The sequence below is a fragment of the Acinonyx jubatus genome, chromosome E1 (genome assembly GCF_027475565.1).
Source record: "Acinonyx jubatus isolate Ajub_Pintada_27869175 chromosome E1, VMU_Ajub_asm_v1.0, whole genome shotgun sequence".
In the NCBI taxonomy this organism is placed as follows: domain Eukaryota; kingdom Metazoa; phylum Chordata; class Mammalia; order Carnivora; family Felidae; genus Acinonyx; species Acinonyx jubatus.
The window spans coordinates 2,175,091-2,198,269 of record NC_069397.1 but is presented as its reverse complement, the minus strand read 5'-3'; the positions used below and the strand labels follow the sequence as shown (position 1 = coordinate 2,198,269).

The 23,179-nt window shown below is 59.2% G+C and overlaps 3 protein-coding genes across 10 annotated transcripts; 2 read left to right on the top strand and 1 right to left on the bottom strand.

The window, feature by feature from the left end:
- Nucleotides 1-17: 17 nt before the first annotated feature.
- Nucleotides 18-1,089, top strand: TMEM256 (transmembrane protein 256). Its single transcript, XM_015069409.3, has 4 exons — nt 18-157; nt 399-430; nt 681-761; nt 856-1,089. Exons 1-4 carry the CDS (start codon nt 73-75, stop codon nt 997-999), a joined length of 342 nt encoding a protein of 113 aa, XP_014924895.2. The 5' UTR covers nt 18-72; the 3' UTR covers nt 1,000-1,089.
- Nucleotides 1,090-8,263: 7,174 nt separating this feature from the next.
- On the top strand, nt 8,264-12,721 carry PLSCR3 (phospholipid scramblase 3). Of its 3 annotated transcripts, none has more exons than XM_027047596.2 (8): nt 8,264-8,404; nt 8,620-8,798; nt 9,057-9,292; nt 9,406-9,448; nt 9,548-9,768; nt 10,013-10,174; nt 11,713-11,874; nt 12,071-12,721. In XM_027047596.2, exons 2-8 carry the CDS (start codon nt 8,792-8,794, stop codon nt 12,125-12,127), a joined length of 888 nt encoding a protein of 295 aa, XP_026903397.1. In that variant the 5' UTR covers nt 8,264-8,404; nt 8,620-8,791; the 3' UTR covers nt 12,128-12,721. The 3 variants fall into 3 exon arrangements, with proteins under 3 accessions (XP_026903397.1, XP_026903396.1, XP_026903395.1); XM_027047595.2 differs by having other exon boundaries at nt 8,265-8,404; nt 8,624-8,798; XM_027047594.2 differs by lacking the exon at nt 8,264-8,404 and having other exon boundaries at nt 8,414-8,798.
- Nucleotides 12,682-19,605, bottom strand: TNK1 (tyrosine kinase non receptor 1). Of its 6 annotated transcripts, XR_003416674.2 has the most exons (14): nt 19,471-19,605; nt 17,995-18,221; nt 17,746-17,816; nt 17,437-17,631; nt 17,144-17,299; nt 16,768-17,051; nt 16,312-16,585; nt 15,125-15,219; nt 14,629-14,793; nt 14,324-14,403; nt 13,736-14,034; nt 13,559-13,654; nt 13,243-13,475; nt 12,682-13,147 (listed from the first exon to the last, which is right to left on the bottom strand). XR_003416674.2 is itself a non-coding variant. In XM_027047590.2 (13 exons), the coding sequence occupies exons 2-13, from the start codon at nt 18,155-18,157 to the stop codon at nt 13,362-13,364; spliced, it is 1,992 nt and encodes a 663-aa protein (XP_026903391.1). In that variant the 5' UTR covers nt 18,158-18,221; nt 19,471-19,605; the 3' UTR covers nt 12,682-13,361. The 6 variants fall into 6 exon arrangements, 4 of the variants coding, with proteins under 4 accessions (XP_026903391.1, XP_026903392.1, XP_026903393.1 ...); XM_027047590.2 differs by having other exon boundaries at nt 12,682-13,475; XM_027047591.2 differs by having other exon boundaries at nt 12,682-13,475; nt 19,533-19,602.
- Nucleotides 19,606-23,179: the final 3,574 nt, after the last annotated feature.

The following is a 23,179-nucleotide window of genomic DNA, read 5'->3' as shown; positions in this document are numbered from 1 at the left end:
TGGGAGATTGGGATTGGCTGGCCTCTTGGGTGGCCTGGGCGGTGTTCCTGCGGCGCGTGACCATCCACTGCCATGGCCGGGCCGGGGGCTGCTTTCCGCCGCTTGGGCGCCTTGTCCGGAGCCGGGGCCTTAGGCTTGGCCTCCTACGGGGCGCACGGTCAGGGGGCTGGGGTCGACCTTCGGGGTCTAGTGCAGGGGCGGGGTCTATGGGAAGTGCCGGCTTTCCCCTCCACCGGACAGCCCTCTGCCTGGTCCAGTTTGGTCCCCAGAAGCGCCCATGTGCGTTTCCACCAATGAGACGCCTTCTGGGGGCATCCAACTGGGCCCTCCCTCCACCCGGGAGTCGGGGCGGTGGAGGCAGGTGCTCGGACTGGTAACCTTTGCCTCTCCTTCCACAGGCGCCCAGTTCCCGGATGCCTACGGGAAGGAGGTGAAGGGACTTGGGGCTGCCCAGCTTCCGGGTCTAGGAGCGCCCCAAGTCTGGGGTCGCTGAGGGAAGTAGGGGAGGGGCGGAGCACCGAGGGCGGCGAGCATGTGCCGTGGGTGCTGGTGGGACAGGCGAGCCGGGACTTTAGCGGGGGGACGAACTTTTTCCGATGTGCCCCCACGGGATGCAGGCATCAGCGTTGCTTAGGAAGTGTCTTCCCCCACCCCGCCTTCCATTTCTCTTTTTCTTACAGCTCTTCGACAAGGCCAACAAACACCATTTCTTCCACAGCCTGGCTCTGTTAGGGGTGCCCCATTGCAGAAAGCCCCTCTGGGTAATCCTACACCCATGCCCAACCCTGACCATGCCCCACCAGCTCCCTCCGTCCGCCCTGTTCTTACTGGCCTGTATTCTTGTATCTCCTTCAGGCCGGGTTACTGCTAGCCTCTGGAACCACCTTATTCTGCACCAGCTTTTACTACCAGGCTCTGAGTGGAGACCCCAGCATCCAGACTTTGGCCCCCGTGGGAGGGAGCCTGTTAATCTTGGGCTGGCTTGCCTTGGCCCTTTGAACTTCTTTGTAATTGATTGCTGGGTACTTCTTTAAGAGTTGGAGCAGGGAGGAGATTAAAAGGGAAAGGCAAATAAAGAACTCGAGTCTTTGTTCGTCTAACCTCTTGGAGAAAGAAGGGTAAGCATTGTCCACCTCTGGACTCCTTCCCTTTCCTGAGACGGAATCTTGGGTCTGGGGATTCTGTTCATTCGAGGTTAGCTTGTTAGGAGGTCCTGAAACCGGTGGGCGTCAGAGTCCTAAAGAATATTGGAAATACTGCAGAATCTTTTGGAAGCACTCTTTGGGCCCAAGTCACCGTGCGGTTCTGCTGCCCACTAGAACTGAAGGTTCCTGTAGGGTAAAGTTTTCAGGCCTGCCAGGCCACACATTTATTGAACATTCACTCTGGAAGTCAGAGTTAAGGCAAGGCAGCTCAGGAGTGGTGCCATTAGTTACAAAATTCTTTGGGGTTCAACGCAGGGACAGATCATCATGTATGGGGGGCGCATAAAAGGCTTCAGTGCTTGACATGATCCTTAAAAGAGCTCTGTTGTGGGGCCGCCTGGGTGGCTCAGTCCATTAAGCGCCCCACTCTTGATCTCAGATCAGGTCATGATCTCACGGTTCATGGGTCCGAGCCCTGCGTCGGTCTCTGCACTGACAGCACTGAGCAGGGTTGGGATTCTGTCTCCCTCTTGCACTCTCTCTTCCTCTCGCTCAAAAACAAACTTGGGGGGGGGGGGGCGCTTGGGTGGCTCAGTCGGTTAGGCGTCCGACTTCAGCTCAGGTCATGATCTCACAGTCTGTGGGCTCGAGCCCCGTGTCGGGCTCTGTGCAGACAGCTCGGAGCCTGGAGCCTGCTTCAGATTCTGTGTCTCCCTCTCTCTGACCCAACCCCATTCATGCTCTGTCTCTCTCTGTCTCAAAAGTAAATAAACATTTTTTTAAAAATTAAAAAAAAAAAAAAAAACAAGCAAACTTAGGGGAACCTGGGTGGCTCGGTTGGTTAAGTGTCCTGTCTCAGCTCAGGGCATGGTCTCGCGGTCCGTGAGTTCGAGCCCCACATCAGGCTCTGTGCTGACAGCTCAGAGCCAGGAGCCAGCTTCCCATTCTGTGTCTTCCTCTCTCTCTCTGCCCCTCCCCCCCCCCAAAATAAATAAACTTAGGGGTGCCTGGGTGGCTCAGTCGGTGAAGCGCCCTATTTCCGCTCAGGTCATGAACTCGCAGTCTGTGAGTTTGAGCCCCACATCAGGCTCTGTGCTAACAGCTCAGAGCCAATAGCCTGCTTCTGATTCTGTCACTTCCTCTCCCTCTGCCCCTCCCCTGCTCGCGCTCGTGCACTCTCTCTCTCAAAAATAAACATTAACAAAATTTTTTTTAAATAAATAAACTTAAAAAGAAGACTGTTGTGGAGGAGACCATGAACAGAGACAGAAGTGGGGAAGGGGGGGCAGAGTGGGGCTCCACGATCTGTGTGGGCCGAGTTTCAAAGTAGTAAAAATGGGCTTTAACAGCTCAGCATACAAATGGATGGTTGTGAGTTGTGCTCTGAACGCGCAGGAAAAGAGCAGGGAGGCAGCTGGACAGTGGGGTCGTGGAGGGTGTGTCCCCCCTCCGATGGGAAGGCCTCGCAGAGGAGGTCCCATTGAAGCTGGAGCTAACCAGGTACAGAGTTGGAGGGGAAGCATGTCCTAGGTGGAAAGACAAGCTGGCGAAACGGGCTAGAAAGGAGCAGTCCAAAATCATTGAGGCAGGAGAAAATCAGGCAGGGGGGAGGGTGGTTGGAGAAAGAGCCAAAACCATGTGGCTGATGGGTAGTGATGAGGGCCCCCAGGTACTCCGTGCAGGCCTTGCAGGGAGTAGTAAAGCGCTTGAAATCTGTCTGTAGAGCAACAGTGAGTTGTTGAAAGGTTTCAAGTAAGAGAAGGCTAGGCTCTTTTATACATGTAATTTTTATGGATTTATCTATTTAGAGAGAGACAGGAGGAGGGGCAGAGAGAGAGAGAGAGAATCCTGACTTGGGGCTCGAACTCATGAAACCATGAGATCATGATCTGAGCCAAAACCAAGAGTTGGATGCTCAACCCACTTAACCCAGGCGCCCGTGATTTGTATGCTTAAAAGATCTGGAGGAAGCCAGGGTGGCCACAGGCCAGTCAGGAAGGCCAGGGATGAGATGATGGTGGTGGCTTGGCTTAGGGTGGAAGAGGTGGTGGAAAGGGTCCGATCCAGGATATATTTTGAGGGTCGTACCGATAGGAACTGCTAATGGATTGGATGTAAGGGTGAAATGAGCAGGAGGCTTCCTGTTTATACACCTAGTGGTTGGAGGTGCTGTTACTCAGATGAGAACGGAAGGAGGGGGAAGATGAGGGGGAGGCAGTCAGTTTGGGGCAGGTTGCTTCTGAAATGCCTGGAACACATCCAAGTAGGTTGTTGGGGAGCTCGGGGAAGTGTGGGGGCTTGGAAAAGATCTGGACTCAGGTTTACTCAGCACCCCTCTTCTGGCCGGTCTCCCATCCCCTCTCTTCCCCACAAATGCCCTCAGAAGGATCCATGGATCGCTGAGAGGTCTTGGTTGCCTGATCCAACGGATGATTTTCTTTCTTTCTTTTTTTTTTTTTCTTTCTTTTCTTTTTTTAAATTAGGCTCCACGCTGGGCGTGAAACCCAACAGGGGGCTTGATTGCAGGACCCCAAGATCAAGACCTGAGCTGAAATCAAGAATCGGACCCCAATCAACTGAGCCATCCAAGCACCTCCCTTTTTTTTTTTTTTTTTTTTTTTTTTTTTTTAAGTAGGTTCCATGCTCAATGTGGGGCTTGAACTCACAACCCTGAGATCAAGCATCCCACACTGTACCGACTGAGCCAGGCTGGTGCCCTCAATGGTTGACTTTATCTTGTCTTTAGCCTCTGCAGCATTTGACACAGTTGGCCACACTGTCCTTAAAATACATCCTGTTGTTTCTAGGACACCCCTCCTGGTTTTCCCTCTGGCTGTGACTGCCTGGCTGGCTTCTCTATCCACTTTAAATCAATGGTTTTCAAATTTTAATGGAAAAAAGTTAGAGCTCCTAAGTACACAAATTTTTGTAAAAAATTTTAATGTGTATTTTTGAGAGAGAGAGAGAGAGTGTGTGAGCAGGGGAGGGGCAGAGAGAGGGAGACAGAATCTGAAGCAGATTCCAGGCTCCGAGCTGTCAGCACAGAGCCTGATGTGGGGGCTCGAACCCATGAACTGTGAGATCATGACCTGAGTGAAGTCAGACGCTCAACCGACTGAGCCACCCAGGCACCCCAGTACACAATTTTTTTTTTAATGTTTGTTTATTTTTGAGAGAGGGGAGGGGCAGAGAGAGGGAGACACAGTATCTGAAGTAGGTTCCAGGCTCCGAGCTGTCAGCACAGAGCCCGACGTGGGGCTCGAACCCACAAACTATGAGATCGTGACCTGAGCCGAGGTCAGATGCTCAACCAACTGAGCCACCCAGGCGCCCCTATGTACACAAATTTTAACTTCCGTCTTTTTACTTTCCATTTTTGTGTACGTCTCATAAAGTTCATATCTGTGTGATATATCAAAGGTGCATGCTTAACTTTTCAGAAAGTTGCATTCAAAAAAGCACGGACCAGGGGCGCCTGGGTGGCTCAGTCGGTTGAGCGTCCAGCTTTGGCTCAGGTCATGATCTTGCGGTCTGTGAGTTTGAGCCCCGCGTCGGGCTCTGTGCTGACAGCTCAGAGCCCGGAGCCTGCTTCGGACTCTGTGTCTCCCTCTCTCTCTGCCCCTCCCCCACTCATGCTCTGTCTCTCTCTGTCTCAGAAATAAATAAACAAAAAATGGACCATTTCTGTAAATGAGAGGGATACTAGAATTTCTGTCTCCCCTCCAACTAGTCCCTACTGAGCTCCAGAGCTTTGGAGCAGCTGCTGGGTGCCAGAATGTTCAGTGGGGACCTTGAAGGAGTTCGGTGATGCAGAAGGGGAAGGGGTGTGTTGCAGACCCCAGGCAAGAGCTATCCGGGCAGCCCTGAAGCCAAAGAGAGCCCGGGGCATTTGAGACGTCAAAAAATTCCTGGTGGCTGGCTTGAAAGACCTTGAGAGGGTCGTAGGGAAAGATGGCAGCAGGGGCAAATGATGGAGGGCCTTGGGCTGAGATGTTGGACTCTCTTCTGAGGGCAATGGGGAGCCACTGAAACATTTATATCCAGGGAGGAGGCATGATTTGAGGTATATTAGTAGAAGATCACAATATTTCATTTTAGTGATGGCTGAAATACAGCCTCAGAGGAAACCTCCAGGTGGGGGAGGCGCCGACATCTGGAATGGCCACCCTCCATGTAATGTGATCCCTTAGCTTTGACCCTGCCCGTGAGCGGGGCTCTTGAGGAACCAGGATAAATAAGGCCTGCTTGATAATCGGTCCCTATTATTACTGCGCACTGTGTCCAATCTTCTCGATAGTCCGGCGTGGGAACTAAAGCTCACGGAGGTGAAGTAACTTGTTCTGTATCGTAGTTGGGACCAGCGTGGCCTGGGGTTCAAACTCTCTTCTGCCCAATTCCCAGAGCTAAGTTCTTTCCTTCCCGTGAGCACCAAGAAACTCCAATCTTCCGCAGCGAAGACCGATCCTTTCAAGAGATAGTTTGGTACGGCCCAGGTGGGCTCCTTTGGTTTTTGGAGCCTGGTACAGACTTCTGTCCATATGCCAGCTTTCAGCGTGACTCGTTCGCCAGAAGAAAAGGGACACACCATACTGGTGACGAGACGAGAGAGACAGCAGAAGTGTCTGGAGCTCAGGATGGAGTGGGCAGACAGGAAATGACCAAACAGGAAGAGCAGGGCCCACTGGGAATGGCCTCCTGGGCCAAGCCTGAGTCAACTTTGCCCTTATCCTCACATCCTGTATCCAAGCCATTATCAAGTCAACACGTCATTGGCTGAATGCATAACCAGAATCTGACCATTTCCCACCACCTCCATTGTTACCGCTCTGGCCCCTGGTCCAAGTCACCATCACATCCCCCCTTGCTTTTTGCAGGAATGTCCTTCTGCCCTTGCCTAACTATAGCCTGCTCTAGACAAAGCAGCCTGAGAGAGAGAGAGAGAGAGACCCTGTAACAGTGCTATTCAGCCTTAGCTACACATTAAAGTCTTTGGAGAAATTCCCAGAAAGTTCTGATATCTGCACCTTACCCCAAATACTCTAATTAAATTGTTGATACGACATGGGGCCCGTGCAGAGGTATTTTGTGAAGCACCCAGATGATTCTATCTTGTGGCCAGAGCTGAGGACCACTGCGTGTGTAAGGCTCACGTCTCTATCCGAAACTTGCAACACTTCCTGTCTCGCTCAGTATAATCCAATGGTCTGCAAGGCTGTATGTGATCTGGGCTCATGGGATCTCCATTCCTTCTGCCTGGTTCGTTCCATTCCAGCCACACTGGTGTCACTTTTGTTCACTGAATGACCAAGGCACACTTTGCCTTTCTTGTTCGCGCTGCCTGAAACTTTTTTTTTTTTTTATGCCAGAGGCCGGCCTGGTTCCGTCCTTGACCTCCTACAGTCAGGTCTTGGCTCACCTACCACCTTCTGGGTGATACGTTCCAAGTTCACCCTCTGCAAAATTGCAACCCTTGCCCACCACTCTCTGTCCTCCTCATCTTGTTCAATTTTTCTCCATAGCACTTGACATACCCTCTGACTTCTAGTATATTTTACCTTATCTGTCTCTTCTCTGCTAGAACGTAAGCCCCAGGAGATCAGCAATTTTGGTTAATTTTTTTTAAAAAACTGCTGTATATTCCTCTCAAAAGCTGTCTGACATATAGTAGGCGCTCACTCAATCTTTGTTGAGTAACCGAGTTTCTGTATATGTTGATGTTTTGGTGGATGCCGGTGCATGGTCTGGGCCACGTAGAATCTGGGGTACTTAAGCACCCCCGGGGGGAGAGGTCAGGCACTTGGGTCCGAAGCTGATGATGGCTGAAGCTGTGGGAGCAGCTGACCAGCCCAGAAGAACTTGGACCCATCTCTGAAAACCTGCTTCTATGTTCATCTTTTTTTTTTTTTTTTTTTAAATATTGATTTATTTTTGAGAGAGAGAGAGCGCGCACACAAGCAGGGGAGGGACACTGAGAGGGCGACAGAGGATCGGAAGTGGGCTCTAACAGCAGACACCCCAATTCGGGGCTTGAACTCACAAACCGGGAGATGGTGACCTGAGCCAAAGACAGACGCTCAACCGACTGAGCCACCCAGCCGCCGCCCCTCCCTGTATGTTCATCTTGGTGGGTGACCCCTCCACCTGCGTGGTCACCAGACAGGGACCTGGGGTCATCCGGAACGCCTCACCTGCACATGTCACCCCTCAAACAAGCTCTAGGTTTGCTGTGTAAGCATCTCCCCGATCTACCACTCCTGTGTGCACCTAGCACAGCACCCGCTCCTCCGGCCGCCGTCCACCACCCAGCCCCGGGCGCCTTCGTGGTTCTCCACCTTGTGGTTTAGATGTGTCTTTCTAAAACCCAAATTCGACCTTCTCTTTGGGTCTTAACATCTTTCGGTGGGCCCCCCGCTGCCCCTGGGGCCAAGTCCCAGCTGCCACCAGGCCTTCCGTGCAGGTAGGCGGGTGGCCTCCCTCTCTCAACTCTTCCCTCGTTGCTCTGCCTATAGGGCCCCAGGCTCAGCACCTCCTTACACCTGCGGGCCTCTCTGCTCAGGACCCAGAAGAAGCGACTCCTCTGGCAGTGGGGACGGGGGGAGGCTTTCCTGCTAACCGCGCCGCGTCCCCTGGCCGCCCCCGGACCTCACTGCGCGGACGCTCACTGTTGCCACCGTTTGGCGGCCTGTCACCCACGTGGCCAGGGGCTCCTGGAAGACGTACTGTCGTAGCAAGGTGTCTGTGTGGATGACCGCAGCGTCACGGCGAGCAGCCGCGGAGGCAGCCCCCCGGGGAGGTGGAAAGGGAGCCGGGGGGCCAGTCCTAGAAGCCAAAGAAGGAGTGTGGAGGGTGTTCCGCTGCGTCAGCGAGGCCCGAACCGCCCTCGGGAGGAGGAGCCTGGGGTCCAGCGCCGCGCCAGCCGCCCTGGCTTCCCACCCGGGGACACCGAGCGCTCTGCGCCCGCAGACCCGGCGGGGGTCGCCGGGCTAGGTCTGGGCCGGCGGCGCTCCCCAGGCGGGCCTCCTCTGGTGTCGAGCGGCGGGGCGGAGCGGGCGGGGACGCCGGCCACGCCAGCGAGCTCCCCGGCGCACCGCTCGCGGCCCCGCAGGAGAGCCGGCTCCCTTTGTGCGCACGCGCGCCGCCCGGGCCGGGAGGGGCGGGGCCTGGACGGGTCGAGGGGCGGGGTCGAGGCCCGGGCCCGCCTCCCCGAGCTCCTGCGAGCCGCCGAGCGCTGGGCACGCCAGCTCTTCTAGGGGCTTCAGGTGAGCGGGGGGGACTGGGGCGCAGGGGGGCCGGGAGGCCTCCCTCGAGGCCGGGCCGTCGCTCGGACCGCGGGTCCATCCTTCCGGCCGTCTGCCAGCAGCCGCCTCCGCGGAGAATGGGAGAACAAAGGGAGGGGGCGGTTCTGGGGCCCCCGAGGGAATCCAGGGTCCCAGGTACCCGCCCTGCCCGCTGACACTTTCGGTTTCTCCCTGAGTCAGAGGCGCCGCCCAAGAGACCCTGGGCCCGCGCCGCGCGCGGCCGCCTCTCCGCGTTTGCCTGTCCGTCTTTGTGTCTGTCTGTGTCTGTCTGGCTGTGTCCGAACTTGCCACCACCTCCAAAACTAAGCCTCCCGGACACTGACACCGGCGAACTCTCGCCCCTTTCCCATGGCAGGTAAGTGGGCGCGAGGCTGAGGGTCTCCGTTATCCCCCCACGGACTCGGGAGCTGGGCGTCGAGCACACCCTGCGGGAATGTGCTCCGACTGGCCGTGTGGGGCCCCTCCCTTCCTCCCGGGGAGCCGCCGCCCTGCTCCCCCGCCCCGTCGTCCTCAGTCTCTTCCCATCTCATCGCCCTGCAGCCTCGCGGCCCGAGGGGAGAGGGGATGTGGCCGCGGGTCCCCGTCTAATCTACCCCTGTCCCCCCACCAACAGGCTACTTGCCCCCCAAGGGCCACGCCCCTTCACCCCCTCCTCCCTACCCTGTGACGGCTGGGTACCCGGAGCCAGCGCTGCACCCCGGGCCCGGGCAGGCACCAGTGCCCCCCCACATGCCTGCCCCTGCGCCCGGCTTCTCTCTTTTCCCTTCGCCCGGCCCCGGGGCCCCAGGGCCTGCTGCCCCGTTCTTGCCACTGCCCGGGGTGCCTTCCGGCCTCGAATTCCTGGTGCAGGTGAGTGGGAGGGCGCGGGGTGGGGGGGGGGGGGCGGGGAGAGTGACGAGGAGGGGACCCTGGCGTCCAGACCAGCCAGCTGACATCGGGCGCGGACCTTCCTGCCTTTCCAGATTGATCAGATCTTGATTCACCAGAAGGCCGAGCGAGTGGAAAGTGAGTGGAAGGAGTAGGTTGGGCCTCGTGACGAGGGCAGAGACAGGGGGCTCTTGGGCAGGTGGCGGGGCCTGAGCCTCAGCGTGTCCCCCTTGGCAGCGCTCCTGGGCTGGGAGACATGTAACCGGTATGAACTGCGCTCGGGGGCCGGACAGCCCCTGGGGCAGGCGGCCGAAGAGAGCCACTGCTGCGCGCGCCTGTGCTGTGGCGCCCGCCGGCCCCTGCGTGTCCGCGTGGTGGACCCCAGTGATCGAGAGGTGCTGCGTCTGCTCCGCCCCCTGCACTGTGGCTGCAGCTGCTGCCCATGTGGCCTCCAGGAGGTGGGCAGGGATGGCTGGGGCCAGGGACGGGGTTGGGTGGGGGGAGGGGCAGGCCGGAATGGGGAGGACCGAGGATGGAACGTGGTCCGCTCGTGATGAGGCCTGGGATGAAGCTTAGCTCGGGTGGGAGTGGCAGACGGGATGGGAGATCTAGTGGGGAGCGGGGCGCGTGGTAGACCCAGAAGCTGAGAGCTCGGGCCAGGGTGCCCTGGCTCGCAGTGACCCTGCCTGCCCCTGACTCCAGATGGAAGTACAGGCCCCTCCCGGCACCACCATTGGCCACGTGCTACAGACCTGGCATCCCTTCATCCCCAAGTTGTCCATCCAGGATGCCGATCGCCGGACCCTCCTGCGCGTGGTGGGGCCCTGCTGGACCTGTGGCTGTGGCACAGACACCAACTTTGAGGTACCGGGAAGAAGGGGAGATTCCTGGGAACTTCATAAACCAAGATGGCAGCTTCTGTGAGGCGCGATGGCCAACACTAAGGGCAAGACCCTGAGCTCACTGATCCAAATCCACGGAGGGTCCTAGCACATCTCCAGTGTTCTCCATTCAGAAGGGGGTGGCCGGGTGGCCTTCTGAAAGCTTGGCAGGGAGGCTTTCCTCTGAAGGACCAATGCTGATTGTCACCTGCCGCCCCGTGTTGAGGGGGAAACAAGCTAAGGCCAGGCTTGGTTTGGGGCACAGGATGACCACTGGCTCTGCTGCGGGCTAGCTGCTATGCATGAGCGTGTGAGCCCGGGCCCTGGAGCCAGCACCAGTGTAACTTGTCAGCATCCTGCGGCTTGCCCCCACCCCACGGGTGATCTACGTCCTCGTCCTCAGAACCCAAGTGGTGACAGTGCCAGCGGTGAGGCCTGGGAAGCGCTTTTGTTTCCAGAAGACAGAGGCACCTCCCCGACACTGTGGTTCTTTAAGGGATAATCACCAGGGCAGATAAGGGAGAAATCACAGGGAGAAGCCCGTAGACTTTCCAAGGCTTCCGATGACGTGTCCTACCTAAGCCTACTTTTACAAATCGAGTCACCTTGGGAGCTGGGTGGAGGCTCTGTGATAGAAAGATGACTGGGTGACCTCTGCATGGGAACGTGCAGCCCGTGGGGCCCTGGGAGACCCAGGCTCCCTTTTACGTAGTTATGAGCAGCCCTTCTCTGGGGCTGCACTGGGGATGGCAGGGCTGGCTGGGAGAGGCCCTGCCCAGCCGGAGACTGGTCTGCAGGAAGTGCCCCAGAGCTGTCAGTGGGGGAAGGGGACCGGGAGGGCACAGAAGGCAATCACTTCAGTTCTAGCCCCTGAAAATAAGCATAGGAAACGATCAGGAAATCACAGTGAATTACCTCGTCCGTCCCCAGGGCCTGTTGTTCTTGGGCCTGGAGAGGCCAGTGGAAATCCTGGTCCTTAGAGGCCACTTACTGCTGCCCCTCCCCCACCAGACGGGCTTGGATCCCCTCTGGATGAAGCTTGGACAGGGCCCTTGCTACTTTGCGGGGTAAAGGCACCTCTTTGGGCAGGCACAGCCTTCTAGGCGCCTGGCTGGCTGGTCAAGCACAGCCCCCTAGCCCTCTTGGACCAGGCCACTCTGTTCAGGGCGCTGACTTCACCAGCTACGGGCGGCAGGCACTTTGGTGACCAAAACAAACCTGGGAAGCAGCCCTACACGGAGATGAGTACTCGGTGCTAACGTTCCTGCTGCTACTTATGTTCGGTTTTCGCGTATGGCCTTTCAGGAGCAACAGATGTGAGTCTGAACTCAGATCTGCACTATACACACGCAGCGTGACCGAGGGTGACTTGGTTTCCCCGGATGCCACGGGGAAACCCGCTGGAAGGATTCGCTCAGGACAGAGCCGGCGCCGCTCATACGCGGCGACGGTGGGAGGGGGGGCCTGGCGGCAGGGGAGGTCAGCCACGTCCCCCCCAGTTGGCTCCTGCCTTCCCGACAGGTGAAGACTCCAGATGAATCCCGCAGCGTGGGCCGGATCAGCAAGCAGTGGGGGGGGCTGCTCCAAGAAGCCCTCACCGATGCAGATGACTTCGGCCTACAGTTCCCGCTGGATCTGGACGTGAGGGTGAAGGCGGTGCTGCTGGGAGCCACGTTCCTCATTGTGAGTGGGCTGCCCCCCCTCCCCTCCCACCACCCCGCTCTCCATCAAGGCTCTGTGCGCATCTTGGCCTCCTGCTAGATTAGAGACACGCTCTATGGGGGCGGGGGGCCGGGGGCGGGTGCAGGTTCGGGACCCGGGTTGTGAGAGCTGAGCTAGGCCAGCCCCGCCAGCCCCGCTGACCGTGCCCTCCCGTCAGGACTACATGTTCTTCGAGAAGCGAGGAGGCGCTGGGCCCTCTGCCGTCACCAGTTAGAGGCCACCTCAGGGCGAGGAGACCATCACCTCAACCAGAATCCAGGATGGCCACCTGTCAGAGGCGGCCGCTTTCCGCGACGTTTGCCGCAGGGGACAGACGGGGATGCCCGAGAGTCTAGGGCCCGCGGCGCCCTACCCCTGCCCCGATCCCCTGGCCTCCTTCGCCTTGGCCCCTGGGGAAGGGTATGTATGAGAACCCTTCTCCCTCGCACCGCTGTCTCTCCGATCCCTTGGCACACAGGCATATCAGCTTTACCCTCCCTTCCCCCGGCCCCCTTCCGGGGCCTGTGCTCCAGATCCGGCCTTGGGAATCCAGGGCCCTCGGGCTTTCTGGCAGGAGCTGGGGTGGGCAAGGGTTTGCAGCACCAAAGATGGCTGGCGTGACCGCTCTCGCCCCGCATCAGCTTGGCCAATCGGTTCAACCTCAGACCGTGGCGCTCTGAGGGGATCCCCGCCTCCCCCAGGCCCTGCCCACAGCCGGTGCTTCGTGCAGCTTCCTCCGGAGCCTTAAGCACCCCATCCTGCCCTTTGCCTTAGGAAGGAGGCTGTATCTTTGTATGTTATATTCATATAAACTTTGTAACTTTTTGGATTTCGGAAGATGTATGTGATGGGAGAGAGGAGAAGGGAGTTGGTATGGGAAGACACGATGGGAAGTAGGACAGCCGGGCTGGGTGGGGGCTGGCCCGTTTCATAATCCGTGCTGCCAAGATCCAGCGTCTCTGAGTTCAAGAGGGCGACTTCATCGTCCATTATGGCCCCGGACCAAGCCAAGGCAGTCTAGGCCACGTAGCCCAAGTCAGCGGGATCGCTTCCGTCGTCCGAGATGACTGCTCCCACAGAGACCCGTGTGGCAGCTGACGGCAGTTTGGGATGGCTGTCCCCGAGGCCCAGGATGGCCATTGGATCGCTCTCTGTAGCAAGTGGAAGCTTCCTGTGGGTGCGACGTGTGGCAGCTGTGTCCCTCCGAGTTCTCCTCGTGGTTGGCAATGTGGGAGGCAGAGCGGAGGAGATCCTTCTATGAACCAGCCGAGGGAGCGTGAGGCCTCAGAGGCCAAGGGGCAGGGCGGGAGGAGACATTCGGCAGTGCGTGACCTCGGGCTCCTCCCGTACCTGCCAACGATCTCCCCAGGTGGGAAATTCTGCCCTGATGGGACCTGTCCGGGTTCTGCTTGGTCCCACGTGGCCAGGCCCTTGACCCAGGCTAGTATCCACACCCAAGGGAGCAGACCTCAGGGCCGGGCCAGGACGTAGCGGCTGGCGGCCGAGAGGTCCCACTGGTAATGCTCCAGGATGCGTCGGCAGTCGGCCCTGGACCGGCTGCTCAGATGGAAGAGCTGGTCCACCTGCGGAGGCAGGAGGGAGGGCAGTGGCTGCCACAGGGCAGGGGCGGGAGGGGTGGGAACCCGAGAGAAGGGTCTGGCTTTACCTTGAGATTCCGGATGGCGGAAACCACGTTTCCCCCAGTGGCCCTTAGCGCCGCCTGGCACTCCTGGTGGGTGACTCCGTGAACGCTCAGCTCCACCTACGGGGCACGAAGTCCGGCTTAGGCCACGGTCCCGCCTGTAGCCCCTCGGGACACCAGGCCACCTCAGGGAGTTCTCACCTCCATAATCCTCCTCTGCAACTCGGGGTCGGGCAAGAGGCCTCCGGAGGGAACGGTGGCTTTGCCGGCTCCAGGTTTTCCCGGGGGGTGGCTGGGGAGGGGTTCTCTTCTGGGCCACGGAGGCCGCTCCCTGGGGGGCTGGCTGGGCTGAGAAGGACTGGAGGCAAAGGGAGGGCAGGATGGCAGGCCAGGGGGTCCCCGGGTCACGGCTCTGGCATGGCGAAGTTCGGGGGGGCTGGAACCACCCCCTGTGGGGCGGGAGCCCAGGGACAGAACAGACTCCAGGCTCTTGGAAATGACTACACAGTTGAGAAATAATCAACCTGAGAGGAGGCCCAGATGCTGGGCCCTGCCTTCTCCCCGTTGTGTCTGTGCCGTGCTCGTGGGGGACAGGAAGACAGGTGTGTGGAACAGACACCCCAGCCCAGGCAGCTGAGGCCCCAGAGAACGGAGAGGGCGGGCGCTGCAGGGGGAGACGCACAGCGCTAGAGAGGGCAGATGGGGGGCCGCCGCATCGCCGACACCAAGGTCAGGACTCAGAGCGGGGGGCAGAATTGCGAGAAGCCGGGTCCCCGGCACCACACCCACCTCTCGCCCTCTGCAGGGGCACGTTCCTTCTCTGGCCCTGTGCCGGAGGCAAATCCCGAAGCTTGGCCTTCCCTCTATCCCTGTTGGAGAGCAATCCGGTTCATTCTCCCCACCTGGCACATCAGTGTGCCCCCCCCCCACCAGAAACTCTGGGGGGGGGGGCTCCCAGGCAGGCTGAGCCCCAGAGTGGAAGCCCCAGCTGGGAGGCAAGTCCAGCCTTCCCTCCAGCTGCCCACCCCCCCACCCAGACCCCCTCCCCAAGCTTCCCTTCCAGAGGCATTGCTGGGCTTGTGTCCCCCACTCACCCATCCGTGCTTCCCTGGTGCAGCTCGCCCCGGGCAGGGGACACTCTGTGGACCGGACGGGTGGCTGGCGAGCCCCCCGAGTCTGCCAGTGTCACTGCTGAGGCTGGGAAGCTGCCTACTTTGAATGTGCGGCCATTCTGGCCCTTCCAGGTCGTGGAGTCCGGGCTGTGGGAAGAGGCACTGTTAGAGGGGACGGAGGGGGAGGAGGGCTGGGCTCCGGCCCACATTCAGCTCGCAAGCTGTGTGCCTGCAGCGGCAGCTGCCTGGAAGAAGGGAGGCTCTTTTCTCCCTAACACAAAAGGGCTCTACGGGCTTGGTGGCTCCAGTGGGAGCCACGACTTTAGTGGCGCTCCCGGGGCCCAGCGGGGAAGGGAGGAGGCAGAGGGTCAGGGTTCAGGGAGCTGGGGGGGGGGGGGCAGCAGATTGGGACCAGGGTCAGGCAGGTCAGGTGGGAGTCCTCCTCCTTGGGGACGTGTGGGAGGCCCGAGGCTGTCACCTGCCCTCGATGACGGTGATGGGGTCACCAGTCTCCATCCTTAGGGCGCCTGGCTCTGTGACCTCCCTCACACAATGTGCCTCAGGAGGCCACGCCTGCAGAGACAGGAAGAAAGGGTGGCAGGGCTTGTGGCCTGAGTCAGAAGGGCAAGATCACGTGAGCAGGAGAGGAAGGAGACTCCTGTTTATGCACCCACCCATCAAACCCATACCAGGTATGTCCTCTGTCCCGGGCCCGGGGGGACTGTCCCTATCCCCCAGTAGGGGGTGGCAGATCTGGGTTCCACACCAAGCCGGACGTACCCCAGGGGTCAGGAAGCAACAAAGGGGGGGGGGGGGCTGTCTCTGCCTAGGAGAACCAAGGGAGGGTCCTCCCACGCACCACTCTGCCTCCCAGTGTCTCTGGAAATATTTTCCTTTTCTTCCCAGCCCCGCTGCCTTGACCCTGACCGCAGACATCCTTTCATTTCTGCTTCATGACCCTTGTCAGCCACCTGCTCTTCCCTTGTTCAGTCTCCTTCCTCTCATCCCTCCTTGCTCCAAGCCAGAGTGAGAGAACATGTAAAGTGACTGGGAACTCCCCTGCTCAAAATCCCTCCATGGCTCCCAGGTGCCTTCAGGGTAAAGACAGAGTCTTCAACAACGCAGTTTACTGATTTAGGGGACGGCACTCTTGGGTCAATTGACTGCTTCAAATCCCAACTCCTCCACTTAAACTGTCACTGCCTTAACTGCCCCCATCTGTAAACTCCAGATAATAATGGCCTTACGGGGTTGTTGTGAGGATGAAGCGGGCCAACGTGCAAGAAGGAGACATGTGAAGCACTTAGCACGGTGTCTCCCAGGGCTGGCCCTGGTTACGTATCATTCCTCGCATAGCCCTCCACGGGGCACCTGAGATGCTGGGGCCGCCTTAGCTGTATTTCCCAGTCGCATGCAGACCTTTCTTCCCTCTGCCTGTCAAACCTACTGCTCTCTGTTCCGTGCTCCGTCCCCCAGCCCTCAGCATCCGTCTCCGCAGCCCTAAGCTGTCTCCCCAGGGCTCTGGGCCCTGCTGCAGGTAGACACTGAATCCGGGTTATCCAGAGCCGGTCCCTGACCCCAGCCCAGGAGTATCTGTCACTCCTGTGCGCAGAGCTCTGGGAGAAACCAGAGACTGGGTGCATCTGGGGAGGTGGGGGCTCCCACCTCTTGGAGCAGCCCCTCCAGGTGGGGAAAGCTGGGCCGGTCGGCAGGGTGGGGGGCCCAGCAGCGCAAGGCGAGGGCGTAGAGAGCCCTGGGGCAGAGGGGAGGCCGAGGCAGCCGGGCTCGGCCCTTCTCCAGCCGCTGCAGGATGAGGTACGGCGGGACGCGGGCCCAGGGCTCCTCGCCCCCGGAGAACATCTCCCACAGCGTCACCCCAAACATCCACACGTCAGACGCAGAAGAGAAGGCCCCGTGGCGCAGGCTCTCTGGGGCGCACCTGTGGAAATGCAGCTGAACGGGCCGCACGGGTCCCTCCCGGAGGAGCTGGGTGATCTTCTCGAGGACTTCCAGGGGCCCTCCCAGAATCCTCGTCCCAGCCTCCCCCGGAGGGAGCCGTCCACACCGCCCCAGCCCTCTAGAGCCCTCTAGTGCCCGGGGATCCCGGCTCCGCGCCCTCACCAGGCATAGGGGATGGGGCGGGGTCCGCCCATGACGTAGCGGCCCCGGGCGCCGCGCAGCGGCCGCACCAGCCCGAAGTCGGCCACCTTGATCGTGCGCGGGGAGGCCAGCAGCAGGTTGCGCGTGGCGAGGTCTCGGTGCACCAGCCCCCGGGCCCCCAGGTACACCATGGCCCCCGCCAGCTGCCGCAGGAAGAGGCAGAGCAGGGCCACGGGCAGCGGGGGCGTGGGGGCCGGGGCGGTCAGGCGCGCGTGCAGGGAGCCCAGGGGCGCCAGCTCCATCACCTGCGGGAGCACGGCGCTGCGTGAGCAGAGGTCCGGGCCCAGGGGACCCTGCCGCCCACCTGCCCTGGGAGCCGCTGTCCGGGTCTGCTCACCATCTGCAGAGGCTGGCCCAGGACGAGGCCGTGCAGACGCAGCACGTGTGGGTGCTCCAGGTTCATCATGATGGACACCTCTCGAAGGAAGTCCCCCAGCTCGGTGCCCACGGGGCCTTCAGGACCCACGCGGAGGGACTTGACAGCCACTGGGACCTGGGAGGAGTGGGGGGTGGGGGGTGGGAAGGACGCTTAGGGAACAGCTACGTGGGGGCCAGAGCACAGAGGGCACGCGGAAGAGACGGGCAGCCCGCCCCAGCACCCAGAATGCACTGGGTCCCCTGGGTACTCACACTCTGACCGCTGGGCAGTGTCCATAACCCTCGGTGCACCACTCCAAAGCAGCCAGAGCCCAGCAGCTCCCCTCTGCACACAGCACCATCCGGGATCAGACACTTGAGTCCCCCCTCGGGCTCAGGGAGGGACAACAGGGGGCTGTCTGAAGGGGGGGTGGTCTCCTTCTGCTCAGGTACAAAGCCTCCAAGGATCTGAAGCAGGGGTGGGAAATTAAGTGGGTGTCCTCCTCCCTGACACTCAACCCACCCCATTCCCGGGCCTAAGCTGGCCCTTTAAGTCCACGGCCCCCACCGGGAAATGCACACCTTGTAGACCCAGTTCTTAGACTTAAGCCCGGAACGGTGTCTCTTCAGGGCTTCGGCCAGTCTGCGCTGGGCTGGGGAAGGTCAGAATCAGAGGACTTGGTGGTATGTGGGGGTGGGGGTGGGGATGGAGGTTGCAGAAGGATTTACAGGCAAAGAAGAGGGCTGGTGTGTTGGGCGGTGGGCAGAGGGGGTTCGAAACCACGAGGCTGGGGACCAAGAGAGCAGGACCTCGGCGCAGGGGCCCCTTACCGGGCCGGCCCATGCCGATGCCGTCCAGGTCTTCAGGCTTTACAAAGTCGAAATGCTCCGGCCGAGTAACATTAAGTTCCTCGAGGATGGGTCGGTAGAACTGGGCCAGCTGGATGTCCCGGAGCAGGCGCAGCAGCCACAGCGAGCTGGCCTCAGGGAGCATGTGTGCAGAAGGAATCCCTCAGGATGATGCAGTCACCGCCAGACACATAGCCCAAGGAAGGCACCTGAGACCGAGACCCCAGACACACGCTCGCCAGCCGCCTCCACCTTCCACCCATCAGAAACGCTCGGGGGGGGGGGGGGGGCAGAGGGAGGGACACACCAGGAGCAGCCAGGAATCCCGCCGCTCCCACAAGCCCCAGGGAGAGCGCCCCCCCCCCCCCCCCCGTGCCTGAGATCCACTACCCTACCCGCCTCAGCAGTGAGAAACCCGCCCTCCTCACACCTGAGAGCTGAGCACCCTGGAGACCCCAGGGACGTTCCTTTGCTCACTCCTGAGCTGTGAAGGCACGCAGCCTGTGTATGCTTAGCGCACCCAGACCAGACGCCCAGGGACCAGGGACCTACCAGACATGCCCAGATATGCTAACCACACACACACAGGTACAATGCCTCCCACGCTCAAAACACTGCCACACGCACAGAGATCTACAACATGCTGCAGAGGGTGTCTGAGCCACCCAGGTAGGTGGCCTCGCGGATCTGAGACACTTCGGGACGCTGCCGTGAAACGCAGCTCATACTGCCACATACCCTCCCTCCTGTGCCTACTTGTGACCCGGCAGCTCACCGCCTGGGAGATACGGCCGTCCACGTGTCCGAGACGTGAAGGTCCCCGTAAAGCCACAACCCACGGGGACGCCAGGGGACGCCAGGGCACGCTGGGCGCGCAGGCCTGAATCATTCAGGCATCCCGCCCCTCGGCCCACAGAAGCCCAGGGTCACTGCCTTTCCTACACCGGAGGCGGCAACGCTTGAAATCGCGCTGGGCGTCTGTGATTGGCGGTCAGGTGCAGGCCAGCTGAGCTCGGGCGCTGCCTACAGAGGCAGGTGCTGCCAGGTGCACAGTCCCTTCCACACCCACCTGAGCTCAGCTCCAGGTAGCGCCCGGCCCGCACCCCTGAGTCACTCAAGCCACCTTGAGCGTCACCAACCTAACTCCACCAATCTTTGCTCGCTAAGGCCCGGTGCTCCGGGCGCCCGCTGCCTGCACAGCGCTCTCCCTGACACACGCCGGGACCTCTCCGTCCCCCCACGCGAGGGAGACCTGGAGGAAGGGTTGAACGAGGAACTGGGCGCGAGGAGGGGCGGGGGGGGGGGAGAGAGGCCACGACACTGAGAGACCCGGGACCACCTGCCAGGTGAGAGGGAGAAAGCACGGGAAGGGGGGCCGGGGGAAACGCGGCCGCGGTGGGGGGAAGGAGAGTGGGAGGAGGGAAGGAGGGAAGGCGAACAGGGCACCCGCGGACGCACCCCAAGTGACGGCGGCTCCGCCAGCCCCTGCGCGGGGCGTCCCGGCTCCTCCGGACCCTCACCTGGAGAAAGCGGAAACGGCGGCTGCGGAGCCGCCCAGGCCGCCAGCGCTAAATACCGGGGCGGGCGGGGCCGAGGCGGCGGGGCGGGGCCTATGGGGCGGGGCCTGGGACCGGGGGCGGGGCCTGGCGCGGGTCCCGGCCAGCCCACGCCCTGCCCGGGTCCCCGGGCCCGACTCCTGGAGCCCCGCGACCGCGGGCTGGGGGCCTCTCCTCGGCCAGGCCAGACCCCGAGAAGCCCTTCTCCGTCCTTTCCCTCTCCCCTGCTGCACACCCTCTTTCCAGCCTCTTTCAAAGAGCCTTTCGCCCAGGTTCCCAGACTTCGTCCTCGGCGTCCTGTCCCCCATGCTCCCCTCTCCCCAGATCACCTCTCTCAGCCAGAGTCCCACCCCTCGAAGGAATCAGCCTCAGATGGAGATAACGGCCCGGGCGCTGGGAGTATAAGGCTAAACAGGACAAAGTCCCCGGGTCCCATCAGGGGAGAGAGCTTCCTAGCCCCCACGTGGAGAAAGGCAAGGTGCACAAGTGCTTTGAAATGGAGCCAGGGCAGGGGCGCCTGGGGGGCGGCGGGGTGTGGGGGGGGGGGGGCTCAGTCCGTTAAGCATCCGACTTTGGCTCAGGCCATGATCACGGTTTGCGGGTTCGAGCCCCGCGTCAGGCTCTGTGCTGACTGCTCAGAGCCTGGAGCCTGCTTCGGATTCTGTGTCTCCCTCTCTCTCTGTCCCTCCCCCAGTTGCGCCCGCGCTCGCTCTCTCTCTCTCTCTCTCAAAAATAAATAAACATTAAAAGTTTTTTAAAAAAACAAATGGAGCCAGGGCAGAGAGGTGCTGATGGTGCAGGAAGTCAACCCCCAGCCTAGACAGAGTCTAAAATTGGAGGATTGTCCGTTTCCCAGCTCTGAACCTGGGTCCAGTGTGCTGCCCCTGAAAGGGACGTTTTGGGGAGCATGTGGAAGGTCTTGTGTGTGGGTGCAGGGTGGGGAGAAGTTGGGAGTGGGCTCCTAAGCCCCGTCCCATCGGACACCCCTCCCCATCACTGGCATTTAAGTGGCCTCATTCTGGCATAACCCTCCTTCCCCCCATGTAGCCTCTGCACACTGCTACCTCGACTGTGGCCACAGGAGAAAGTCTAGGACTTTGAAGAAGGGTCTGAAGAGGACCATCCCTCTCCCTTTCCTCCAGGGGTCCAGGGAGGAAGTCACCAAGTCTTTGGAAGGATGTGTGAGCTGCCCCCAGAGTCCAATGGAGGAAAAAACCTACCCCATCTCGGTAAACACACAGGGTATTGCGGCACCGATGAGAAATTTTTCCCAGTTCACAGATCTACCCGTTTGATGTTTTTGCCAATTCTCGTGCCCTCCAGCCAGGCCAGCTCATCACGATATAATTGCTTCCTCCACGTCTGTTGTTCCTGATAGACCGTGGGCTCCGCGTGGTAGGGGCCGGGGCTGTCTTGTTCACCCTAGCGTTCTTAGCACCTGGGACAGTGTAGGCATATAACAGGTGCATATTGTTGGGGAAGACGCCTGCTCAGTCACATTGTCATTCCTTTGTGGGTGATCTGCCTTTTTCTCCCTGCTTTTGAGATACCATTGGTGGCGCACCTGGGTGTCTCAGGGAGTTAAGCGTCCGACTCTTGGTTTTGGCTCCGGTCATGATCTCACAGCTCGTGAGTTTGAGCCCCACGTCAGGCTCCACACTGTGCAGAGCCTGCTTGGGGATTCTCTCTCTCTCCTTCTCTCTGCCCCTACCCTGCTTGTGCTCTCTCTCTCTCTCGAAATAAATAAACTTTTTTAAAAAAGTGTCAACATTTCTTAAAAAAAAAAAAAAAAGAGCTATCATTGGTATTCATTGGTATTTTGTAGTTCTTTACAAAGTATCCAGGAAGAGATTCTTTTTTAATTTATTCTCTTAGTATTTTGTATTTCCTGTATCTGTGAATTCATACCTTTCATCAGTTTGGAGAAATTCTCAGCTAGTATCTCCTCAAATATTCTTTTTCGTCCATTCTTTGCTCCTTTGGGGACTATGGCTAGAAGTATGCTAGACCTTTTAGGGGCGCCTGGGTGACTCTCGGTTAAGCGGCCAACTCTTGATTTCGATTCAAGTCATGATCTCATAGTTTGTGAGTTCAAGCCCCATGCTGGGCTCTGTGCTGACAGCATGGAGTCTGCTTGGGATTCTCTCTCTCCCTCTCTCTCTCTCTCTCTCTCTCTGCCCCTCCTCCACTCGCTCTCTGTCTCTCTCTCTCAAAATAAATTTAAAAAAAAGTATGCTAGACCTTTTCAACCCGTCCTCCGTGTAATCTGCCTCCCTTCTATATCTTTCAACCTTTGTGTCACTGTGATGCCATCTAGATAATCTCCTTGGGTCCATCTTCCAGCTCATTGTTCTCTCTTTGCTTACATCTGATGTGCTCTTTAATCCAGACACTGAGGGTCTTTCGTTATTGTTATATTCATGCGAACGTTACTCTATTTTGTATACTGACAGTACTTTATTGAGGTATAACTCACATTCAGTAACATGCCCAGATTTAACCACGTGGCTCAGTGCACGTCAGCCAATGTACAAAAAGACTCGGAACGTTTCAACGATCCCAGAAACTTGCGTCGTGCCCATTTTTTGCCAATTCCACTTTCCAGAGTCAACTACTATTCTGATTTCTATAGCGCAAAGGTCACTGCTGCTTGCTCCCAACCTTCTTATCCACGGAGTCACATACTGTTTATAATTGCACTTGGCTGCTTTGACTCAGCGCGTTTTTGAGATTCGTCTTGATGTCGCCCAAGTTCTTGGTGGGAAACACGTGGCTCCATGAGCTTCTTCGAGGAAGAGCGTGTAACGCCTGAGTTTTCTCTGAGTCCGGTGTCTTCCCAGATCCGGGTGCACTGGAGGCGTCCTCTGGGAGTTGAACGTGTGCGTGAAGCACGCTTGGGGGTATATGAAGGCAGGTGCAGCCAGAGAGGTTGGTGGAAGCCAGACCGGGCATCAGTTCACCCCTCAGCAAGCTTGCACCATGCCAGGTTTTGGGGACCCGAGTGAACAAGCAGCCATGACCATGGCCCTGGTTGGACTTCTGCAACGCCTTGGAGAACATGGTCAGGAGCTTGGGCCTTGCCTGAGGGCCCTGATAACCACTGAAAGGTGTCAACAGAGGAGTGACAGAACCACCCTGCTGCAGGAAGGGGCTGGGATAAGGTGAGGGAGAAGGAGCAGGGAGTTCAGGGAAGGGGCTCTTCCCATTGGTTCCGGAGACAGAGACTGGCCCTGCTTCGGCCTTGGCGACGGGATGGAGAGGCGGTGAAGAGAGGGGGCATTATTGACTGGACTCCCGGCCCTGGTCCTCTGCCCCAGCAGGAAACCGGACACAGAGGCTCAGCCCCACCTTCATCTGGGGCTTGGACAAAACCCAGGGAATCAGAGAGGCCTCTTTATTCCTCCCCTTGTCCCTATTCATCTCTTACTTTTGGAGTTAAGCTTCTGTCATCCCCACCTGTGTGGGGAAGCACTGTCTGACCACCCTCAGGGGCGCCCCTTCTAAGCCACGATGGGGGGTTCCTGCTCACCCTTAAACCTGGAGGCCCAGATCTGGCATCACTCCCGCTTCGTCTGCTTTTCCCCAACCTCTGCCCTGCCCTGTGGGCTCTG